The sequence below is a fragment of the Calidris pugnax genome, unplaced genomic scaffold (genome assembly GCF_001431845.1).
Source record: "Calidris pugnax isolate Ruff unplaced genomic scaffold, ASM143184v1 scaffold30, whole genome shotgun sequence".
In the NCBI taxonomy this organism is placed as follows: domain Eukaryota; kingdom Metazoa; phylum Chordata; class Aves; order Charadriiformes; family Scolopacidae; genus Calidris; species Calidris pugnax.
The window spans coordinates 794,815-805,362 of NW_015090776.1; the positions used below are offsets into that span (position 1 = coordinate 794,815).

Sequence of the window (10,548 nt, forward strand, 5' to 3'; positions counted from 1 at the left end):
AGAACAGAGGCAGCGGGAGCTGGAGGACACAGATCCATCTGCCGTTGACCTGCCTGTAAATTAGGATGTTGGCTGTTTGCAGGCTGTTTCTAAACAGCATACTTACAAATGTGTAAAAGAAAACTATGGAGATATTCTGTTTTTTTTTTAAATGATGGGTGTTTATTGTATCCAAACAACGCTTTAGAATAAGTCCTTTTAAAAATAAATATGAGATGTGGGTTATTGGGAGAGTGAGGTTCTCCAGAACTTGCGTAATGGGATACAAAGTGGGGAAACTGCTGCCCTTACCCTCTTTGAAGCAAAGCAAAGCACTCCCAGTGCTATAGGTGGCTGGCTGTATCTACAGCTTGGATATTTTGAGGATGGGGCAGTGTAGATAATTTAAAAATGCCTGTAGGACCAGCTGTCAGCAGCCAGGGAAGGTGAAATTGTGTGAAAGTAGTGCCTGGGGCAGTGGGGGAGCAAACCTCTTGGATAGGGAAGAGGCTGTCAAAGTTGTGTAGGCTTCTGTATAGGGAGCAACTTTGCTGCTGTGTGACCTGCTGAGGTTCCAGGCTCTGTCTCTCTAAGAGAAAGCTTTGAGATATGGGTCCCAAAGGTTAAAAAATATGTATTTTTTTCTTATTGGTGGGTGTTTTTAAAGTCGTCGTGGTTTTGAAGTCCATTGGAGCAGGGCAAGGCTGCACAGCATCTCTTGTTTAAGTTCTTGGGCTTAGCAGCAATGTTTTAAGGAAGTAAATGCTGTTGGAAGTTCAGCCTTTCCTGGTGTGCAGTTTGCTGAATGCCATTTCTTCTTCTGGATCTGGTGGCAGGGCTGTAAATGCAGGTGGGACCACTCTCTCTGGGGTTTTCTCAGATGGTGGCTTGTCTCTATAAAAGGTCTGCTAAGGGTAGGGAAGGTGGGACAGAGCTATTAACTAGCAAGTCTCTTGGTAAGCACAGGTTTTAGGACTGAATGTATTCCTAACAGGAAAACAATGAACAACTTCTGCATTGTTCTCTAGGTACTGATGAAAAAGGTAAAATAAAATAGAAAAAGCAATAATATTTTAAGTCAATTTTCAAATGCAGTGATTAATATGGAAACTTCTTAATTGTAGCAGTTGAATTCTTAATTTCTTTCCATGTCCACATCTTTAAGCTCTTCTGAAATCACATCTCCAGGTCTTTGGTGTTAGAGTTCTGAACAAAAGCAGATGGGAAGATGCCGATCTTTCCATTGCACTGGCCTTCTAACCAGTCTTCATTCACTGGAAGATAAAATTGATACAATTTTTGTTTGTCACCCTAGGGATGTACAGGAGCATAATAATCTCCATGTGCCACAGACAGGCCCAAGATCACTATCTTAAGGTTTTCTGCTGCTAAATAGCTGCGCTAAAGCCTGGTGGAGAGAAGAATGAGGAGGAAAGGGGCTGAGAGGGAATGAGGTAGAGAATAAAGTTTGTAAGGTAAGAAAACATACAGTGCCAACCAAGGTGGAAAAAGTAGATCAAAATAGAAACTAAGGGGCTCAGAAAGTGCCTTGAATACAAGACAGTGGAAACAAAGTGAGTGTGGAGAACAAGGAAATTATCTGAGGCCTTGCACTGTCCAACTAAAGTGTTGTTTCACCTGCTGTTCCATGTTCATCTCAAAGAGTATCATACTTTTTTGCCATTAAAACAATTTAAGTTGCCTTGGTTTCACTCAAGCTCAGCAGAGGAGGGAAACAGGTGCCTTGTGCAGGGTCTCTACCTCATTCTTCACCTGATGGGGACTCACCTGCAGCTTTTTGCTGGAGCACAATAACCCTGTCCTCCCTGCTGTGCGTTCTGCACAGGCTTGAAAGGATCTACATCAAAGGCATGTACTAGGTCTTGCTGAGATTTAGTCTTGTATTTAAGCTAAAGACTAATATTAAAGAGGATTGAGGAGGCTAATGGAAAATTGTACCCTTAGAAAGAAAACCAGGCAGAGAAAGGTGCCAGGTGAGAGGAATGGGAGAAGTAGCATTGTGGTGTGTAACTGCCTTCATTTCTGATGTAGGGCATAGTGCAGGGGCCAAAATGAGGCATCTCCTTTAAAAAATAAATTGTGATCAGTAAAATTAAACACAGCTCAAGTGAAACTCTCCCATCTTGAAACTGCGAGGAAGGGGAGGTTGCACAAACAGGGGTGTGATGAAAATATGTTGGAGGAAGTGTGTGTGACACTGAGGCTTGGGTGGGAAGCCCATGGTGGGGCTGGAAGAGCTCTGCCTGTGCTATAGCACCAGGCAGTTGTGATGGAATCATAGAATTGTTTGGGTTGGAAGGTACTTTAAGATCATCTAGTTCAACCATGGAAGGTCACACTTGTAGAAAGCAATCTTGCAGACTTTTAAGTCCTGCTTGTCTTGTGGCTCCAGAAGATTGGCTGGTAAGTTGAAAACCCAGTCCTTCATCAGGAGCATGCAAAGCAGAGGCTGGAATCACCTCAGTAGGTTGAAGATTTTATTTAATTATTTTTTTTTCCTTCATGAGGATGGAGCAAATTTGCCCTGTGAACCTGGAAACTGTGGAAGCTTGGTGACACAGGTCTTAGTGATGGGATATGTGTTCTTAGGTTGTCCTTTCCCCTGGCTTCCACCTGATGCTCATGCAATCTCTGCAAGCTGCTTTTCTAACCTGTTGTGTGAAGAGCATTCTATGCAAGCTTTCTCAGAACAGCCCTGAGGCAGAAATCTGAGCAGCCTGCTCTCCATCTCAAGGTGGCAAACTGCAACTTGCAGAAGTTTGCTGTCAGTGAAGGCTGCCTGAGCCAGGCTGTTGGCTCTGCAGGTCCCCGGTATGAACCAGTTTGCTTTGGAGGACTGGAGAGTTTGGGAAAAGAGATCAGAGTCCCCTGTGAAGCTTTTAGACTCCACTGAAGAACATGTGTCCGGTGTCTGATGAAATACCTGAGAGTGTAGCCTGGCAGATGCTGGGAACCCACAATATCCCTCCCTTCCCCTGTTGCAGAAGCAGCACAATTACCTTTAGTGAAGCTTTTAGGCTCCACTGAAGAACATGTGTCCAGTGTCCCCTGTTGCAGAAGCAGCACAATTACCTTTGGATAAAACAAGTATCACATCTCCTGCCTGAAACTCCAGGTCTTCAGGTTGGGTGGCTTCATAATTGTACTGCGCTACAACTTGGTTTGGTCCCGTCTCCTCTGGTGTTGCCTCTTGTGGTGGCTCCTCTGGCTTGCTGTCTGGTAAAAAACCCTCTCCCTAGGGCAGGAAATAAGCTGGTAAGCAAAGCTTCTCTCCCTTACCCTGGGACAAAGGAAAAGGAGAAACCAAAAGCTCTGCTTCTCCTCTTCACCCACTCTTTGCTCCTCTGCCTTTCAAGAGGCTGGCTTGCTTTGAAAGCCATAAGCCTGCGCTCACAGCAGGAAAAGTAGAGGTGACATCTGCTTAGTTTCCTTGCCAGGAGCGGGCAGAAGAGGTGGCTGCCCCTGCCAAGCTCTCACTGACCTCTGTGATTTCACACCAGACTGTCAGACAGTTGTCCTTGCTCTGGCTCCAAGCTGCCTCCAGGTTCTTCGTGCTCAGAGTCACCAGCGCTTGGCTGTCTCCAGGCTTGTAGCTGGGTGTGCAGAGGACGTGGGGTAAGGGTGGGAGCCCTGAAAACCCAGCTCCAGCCCCCTGCAGTTGGGCAGTGCCTCACCTCAGCTCCGTGTGCTCGGGCTGCAGCTCCAGCTTCTTGCAAACCAGGTCCAGGAGCTCCTTGTAGGAGGAGCCTGGCTCAACTTGCAGGGCGACCGTGTACTTGTAATGCACCTTGAGGACATGGGGGCTGGAGATGGCTCCTTCGGCCTCCTGTGGATGGTAAGCCAGATGTCAGAGCTTGTGTGGCTCTGTGAGGGTAGGGAGAGGGACCGGGGTGTGGAAATTGTGGCTGCCCGAGTCAAATCTGAGCTGCCAGCATCAGCTGGCTCCTGGTCAGGGGGACATCTCTGCTGGCATGTGCAGCCTTTGGTACTTCCCTCGGGGCAGGTCAGCAGTTGTCCCACCCGAGCTATGGCTGGATGTGCAGCTGGTGGGCAGCCCTGGGCTTGTCCCAGGAGAGAGTGCAGTGATAGATTGGGCACTTAGCAACCAAATTGAGGCTTTCAAGTGACCAAATTTGAGGTGTGTCCACCCTCCAATCCCCTCATTCTTTTTTTTCTTTTTTTTCTTTTTTTTACTTTCTTTTTTTCTTTTTTTTTTGGGGTTGGGATTGTTGTGTTTTCCTCTCTCTCTCCCCAGTGTGACCACCTGATGCAGTGTTTTCCCCTCTCTCTCCCCAGTGTGACCACCTGATGCACTGATCCTGCCCAGAAGCATGTGCATTACAGCCAAGCTCTCCTATTTTTTACTTCTTGAATGCCCCAGGTCAACCAAGATAAGAGTCATACAAGGGCTCTGCTGACAGCTCCAGGCCCACTGTGGAGCAGACCTGGAGAACTCCTCCTAGAAAAGCAGCCCTGGTCACCTGGTTGGGTTCTGATGACCTGCTGACCCCTAGCCCTGTTGTTATGCTTTGAAGAAGCTCCTGAATGATGAAAACCTGAAATGCTTCCAGGGCCGTGCTGCTTGCTGAGCGTGCCAGCACCTTTCAACATGCAATGAATGCAGACCTGTAACACCAACAGGACCTTGGGGGTCTACATTCACAAGATGTTACCTTTGCTGCATCTCTCGGCTGCGTTGCAGGAGGAGGAGCGTAGTCTGTGGAGGAAGAAAGAGGTGGCTCAACAAATGGGACAGGGTAAGAGTTGCTGCTCTATGCCTAAATGTACATGCAGATCTCCTGCAGCCCTTTTCCTCAACAACCCTTTTCCTCAACAACTATGTCTATCTGCAGCAACACCAACCAACCCTGGAGTTGGTGGTCCCTTGAATGGATGCAGCATCAGCTGCAATGGGGTTCATCCATAAGATTTAGATATAATCACTGGGCAGAGGTTTGGGCTCTGTGCCTTCCCTCTTCCTTCTGCAGCCCTTTTCCTCACCACCTATGTCTATCTGCAGCAACACCAACCGACCTTGGAGTCAGTGGTGGTCCCTTGAATGGATCAGCTGCGATGGGGTTCATCCATTCATCACTGAGCAGAGGTTTGGGCTCTGTGCCTTCCCTCTTGCAGGGATGGAGGCTTTAGGGGTGGGATGTCTTTCCTGGGTGGATTCAAAAAAAATCCATAAAAAATACATGAGCTGCTGGTTTTAGTGTCTTTGCTCTTCTCAAAAAACGTGAGCTGCTGGTTTTAGTGTCTTTGCTCTTCTGATCTCCCCAGGTCCCTGCCGAAAACTGAGAGCAATTCCTGTCCATCAGGGTTGTAAAGCTAAATTCAGAGCTCCAGGTAGGGGGATTTCATGCAGGTTTGTTGCAGTCTCTTCACAAGGATCTGCTCTACATTTTGTCAGAGCTTTAACACAATTGTGCTTGTTATGGGAAGAGACAGAGCTACACTGTTGAATGCAGTCCCACTGCTAGGTCTGTGATGGCTTTTGGTGCCATAACAAGGCTCTTTGGGTCCCTGAGCTGTTTGCCCTTAACTCCCTTGGGCCACAGCCACCTTCTGTGTCAACTTTACTACTGCACTGCCTATGAGGTGGCTCTGCTTGGGACACAAGCCTTTCCTGTCATCAGTAGTCTTTTGGTCCACCTTTCCCCACCGCTGACTGGCTCAGGCCCACCTCAGAGCAGGGGGCTTGGCAACTAGTTGTCCATGTATTCCTCTTTTTCTTGGCAGGTTGGCTGTTGGTAGCCAGGATAAACTGCAGCAGGTTAACACCCACGCGGTACAGTCTCTGCAGGGTATTTTCTACCCAAAATGGGTTTTTCCTGCGGCGGTGTGGAGCTCACAGCTCAGTCCCAGTGATGTCTTTTACCCATTAGTTGCTGTGCTAATTAAGGGCATGGAGGGATTTGCTTTCCTCGGGGACCCATGTGCTCTATTTTACTCCATCCTCAGCCTTGCAGTTGCTATCTCTGCCTCCTGATTTAATGCCTCTCCATCCTTGACTGCAAAGGGGCTCAGAAACAAGACAGAGATGAACCTCAGCTTTGGCCTCAAAGTGTGAGGACGTGGCAGAGAGGAAACAGTCTCAGAGCTGGTGCCAGGGACTTTGTCCCCTAAAGCACCCCTGTCCCTTGAGGTCCCCCTCACTGACCTGGTGCTGGCCGCCGTGGCTTCTCTGGAGCAGGGGAGCTGGGTGGCTCTGGGATCTCAGCTTCAAGAGGGGTTTCTTCCTGTGCCAGGTGGGAAGAAGGTGGTGCTATCAATCTCATCCTTCCTATGGGAGCTGGGGTGCTGCCCCACAGAGCCCCCCCTCCAGCCTGCTGGGTCTGTTTGGGGTTTTGAACTAGGGAGGGGTGACTTTGCCACCCCTTATCTCCCTGGTGTTGCCAACCACCACCCAGGCCGGGCCATCAACACACCATCCACCCAGATTTTGCAGGTCTCCAAGCTCCTGTTAAGGTGACCATGAGCCAGAAGAGCCAACCCCAGCATTACAAGGGAGAGGGAGGGAGTTGCAGGTATGGGTCCTGCTGGAGGGCCCAGAATAGGTGGTGGGTGAATGTGTGGGGATCTGCCCTCCCCAGGACACCATGTCTTCTTAGGCCTCCTTACCTGGATATGCAGCTTGTTCAGGAGTTCCATGGGCTCGAGGAAGTTGCAGGGGACGATCCCTTTCTGCAGGGGAAGGAGAGGTGAGTGGGGATTGCTTGGCAAGGAGGCAACCCACTACTGGAGGGCGCAACTGAACTTGTCCCCACCTTGCCCTGAATCCAGGAGAGTCCCTGAAGCTTGAAGGTTAGTTGCTGCAGGTTGGATGGGTTTCCCTGAACCCTGCAGCCTAAGCCAGGGTGGACTTAAGGGCCTTCAGTCAGACATTCATTGCTGACAGCAAGGTTCTGCCCTGCAAGTCCTCTGCAGAACCTCACAGCGTACACCCTATCATCTGCCCCCCTCCTGCCAAGCACGTTCCTGGTACCTTTCCGTTGAACATCACCGTAGCCCAGTTGTCCTTCTCTTTCTTCAGTACAAAGACAATGTTTCCTGGCAGGACCTGCAGCTCCTCGGCGGTTTCAGGGATGAACTCGTACAAGACGCGGTGCGGCTGCCCTTCGAGGGCCCTGAGGCGGGGAGCAGCAGCCAGGTCAGGAAGGTGGGCAACATCGTTGTTTTATTTTGTAGGGGGAACCCAGATCTCTGTCTCCTTGTTTCTATGATCCATTCCCTCTCTCCCCCAAGTTTTGGGTGCTGGCAGGACACTCAGCTGCAATGATGCAGGACAGGCTTGGACCTGGCTGCATGGGGTTAGCAGCATTGCCTATCATTCATCCAACTCACCTGAGGATTTCTGGGGTCTTGGGCCTGGGTGGAGGACCAGAGGCCTGCCAACAAGAAGACAAAAAGAAAATTATCAGTAATCTGGGACCCGTCAGTTGCCTTGCAGAAATGTCCTGCGGCCTTCTGCCATGCCTGCCATCACCCCTGCATGGTTTCTTCCTCCCTCTGCTGGTGTCAGGTCGTAGGGTTTCAACCTAAAGGGAGTTTTTTGTTGCTTTGGAGCCAGCTGCAGTAGGGTTTTGGCACTCTGCCACCTTGATGTGTAAAGCAACCACCTTAAGTGCTGTGAGGAATATCGTTGGCTTCGCTCCTTCAAAGGAGCGGTTTCCAAAGTCTTCCACCTGCAGTTGGTTTTCAGAGGCACAATCCTGTTTTCACTTGTGATTTTCATTTCAGCTTGCAGAGGGTTGAGATCACAGATTTGGCATCAGCTGGTATAAACTAAGTTGTGTTCCCTGTTACGCTTGCGAAATCCCCAGCTGCTGTTGTGCTTTATGGTCTCTCCTGCCTGAGTAGTTTAAGGTCTCTGGTGGATTTAGCAACCCTCTGAAGAAGCTACTTGAAATAGTCCTGACTCCGGCAGGAAGGTGCCAACGCTTGGCTGTATAAGAAGAGTGCCTTTCATCTTGCGTCACGGCGCCGTAGGCTGCAGCAGCTGCACTTCCCTCTAGCCTCTCAAAAAGCTCCTGTAAAAACTCTTCTGTGCCCTTAGAGATGGAAAGATGCCACGACATCATCAGGAAGATGGCAACAAAGACTGAAAGGGCTTCAGGAACTGGGAGGAGGATGGAGAATGAAAGCGAAACTGCTCTTGCTTCTCTGATGGCTTGAGCTGAGAGAGATGAACCCGGTGAATCTTATGGGGAGGGTCTGAGACCCCTCCCTGATGGAAGCCATCACCCCGCAGCAACAGTCGGGGCAAAGGATATGCTGGCTGGCCACGACTGCATTGATCAGGGAGCTGGTTTGACCTCAGCCACAGATGCGTAGGTGGGTTTGGGCTGTGCTCTCTGATGACAGAGAAAGCAGCTGAGATGTGAGGGCAGTGTCTGCCTCCCACCTGTGGCGGTAATGGGAAGGTCACGGTGGCAATGCTGCTGTTTGCTCCCTGCTGTGAGGTGGAGACCTCACGAGCTGTGGGTTGATACCCATCCCAATGTCCTCCTGAGATTTCACTGAGGATGCTCTTCACTGGTGGTGTCTTACCTGTGGTTGGAGTGGAGCAAATCCTGAAAAATCATCCTTGTCCACCACGGATGCCACCACCTAGAGTCAAAGACAGACAGGTAGTGACTTGGTGCTTGTAGAACTCTCTTAGACATCTGTCCACCCTCCTCCTTTGCTGTTGCTTAAGCCAAGCTCTTCGGATGTTTCAGGTTCAAGAAGGTCTGTGATTTTAGGCAAAGTGTCTTTGACTACAGGCTCCGTGCTTCAAGGCATCAAAACTCACCTCAGCTGTGGTAAGTTTGCAGTTCTTAGCCCCATCATTACTGCAGTTAGAGCCATTATAACCTAAAAGCTTCCATTTATATTTTAATCAGAAATGTTGAAGGGAGTCTAAGAGTCCAACTCAAGCCCTTGAGCATCATTTAGAAAGTTCATAAATGTTTGTGTGTAAATTTTTTGGGATCCCCTGACACTCAAGGAGCCCTTGTTCTTGGTCAAGTTCCCTGGTGCCTACACAGCCAAGGGTTCCCATTCCAGAGGAGCAGTGCCTCCCAGGAAGGACCTGAGCCCAAGACTGATGTACCAGAGCTCAGATTTTGCACACTCCTGGCAGAAAAGCTGCCTTGCTTATCTGAGCTGAAAAGCCCCTTTCAAACAGAGCAGAGGAAGAACTGGAGGTTGTTTGTGGGTGTCAGATTTTAAATAGTCTCTTCCCCTCCCCCCAAAATATCTTGGCTTAAGTTGAAGCTCCAGTGGGACCTCGTTGCTGTCTGTCCCTCATGTTCAGAGAAACTGAAAATAGGCCATGCTCTGCGGAAATACACTTTCAGCTCCTCTATTCCTGGAGACTCCCTATTCCCCACAAGATCCCTACGTGCCATCCCTCCCTCCATGCCTGGAGGGGTGGATCCCTGAGGCATGGACCAGCTTCGTATCTTTGGCTGCCCACCAGGCAGCAGATAGCAGCCCAGAGGGGTGGTGAGAGGGTGGTCAGCAGCTCTCCTCAACCCACAGGTGTGGCCTGAAGAATTAAGGTATTTCTTTCTTACCGTAGCCTTCCCCAGGTAGTCCTTCTTCTCCAGCTGAGCCACTTGCTTTTCATTTGGTCTGAACAGCTTCCCTGTGGGAATGGCCACCAGGTCACAGAGCTTCTGCTTCTGTAGCACAGAGAAATCACAGCTCTCTTTAGAGGTCGAAGCAGGGACTGCTTTACTGTCCCCTTCCTTCTACCTCTGGGGTTAAGGTCTCGCTCTGAAAAGTCAAAACTCTGCCATGACAGCCCTGACATGGTCCATTTAGCCATCCCTGCCTCCCCAGTGACCTAAAGCTCTTCTCACCACCCCTTGCCGCAGTACAACGTGCCCATTTCGGACAGCCCACTGCATCTTTCTTCTGCTCTGCTAAAGCTGTATCTTTGGAGAGGTGGTTTCTGTTGTGGTGATTTTTCTCCCTTCTCCCTGTGGGGCTGCTGTGAGCAAACACGGTGGCTGTAAGACTTGGTCCTCCTTACCAGGATGGCTTCCATCGCCCTGTCAATCTTGTTGTGCTGGGGCTCGCTCTTCACCCTCATGGCCAGTGTCAAGTGCTCCTCAGCTTTCTTCCAGTCCTCTATCGTGGCATACACCAGCCCAATGTTATAGAGTATCTGCCAGAGGGATGGGAGCAAGGAAATGAGCTCTTAGAGCAGCCAGACCTTTTCCAGGAGCGCAGTGAAGGAGAGGACAGCAGGGTGGTAGCACCGCACAGACCACTGCACCATTTTGCTTGCAAGGCACAAAGAGAAATTGGCTGTCTTCTCCTTGAGTTTCTTAAGAGGCTGAACAGTCCTTTGGGATCAAAACTGCCAGTCAAGTCTTTCTCACCTCACAAGCAAAGAGCTTGTGCCGCAGCCCCAGGATCTTGTAGTCGATGAGCTGGTTGCCTCGCAGCTGGGCCAGTGCCTCTTTGAAATCCTTGATGGCCTTTTCATGGCTGTGAGCAGAGGACAAGGGTGTCACCACCTTGGGGGTGGCTTTTTGACTACCTGGTACCCCT

At 49.9% G+C, this 10,548-nt stretch overlaps 1 protein-coding gene across 1 annotated transcript in view; it reads right to left on the reverse strand.

Moving 5' to 3' along the window:
• Positions 1-624: 624 nt before the first annotated feature.
• The window catches only part of NCF2 (neutrophil cytosolic factor 2), a 21,897-nt gene continuing 11,973 nt past the window's right edge, over positions 625-10,548 (reverse strand). The window contains exons 11-15 of the mRNA XM_014947957.1: positions 4,674-4,717; positions 3,675-3,826; positions 3,482-3,593; positions 3,073-3,235; positions 625-1,253 (exon numbers count right to left, since the gene is read on the reverse strand). Of these exons, the coding sequence (XP_014803443.1) occupies positions 1,156-1,253; positions 3,073-3,235; positions 3,482-3,593; positions 3,675-3,826; positions 4,674-4,717 (569 nt within the window). The 3' untranslated portion in view covers positions 625-1,155. The remainder of the gene's footprint in view (positions 1,254-3,072; positions 3,236-3,481; positions 3,594-3,674; positions 3,827-4,673; positions 4,718-10,548) is intronic.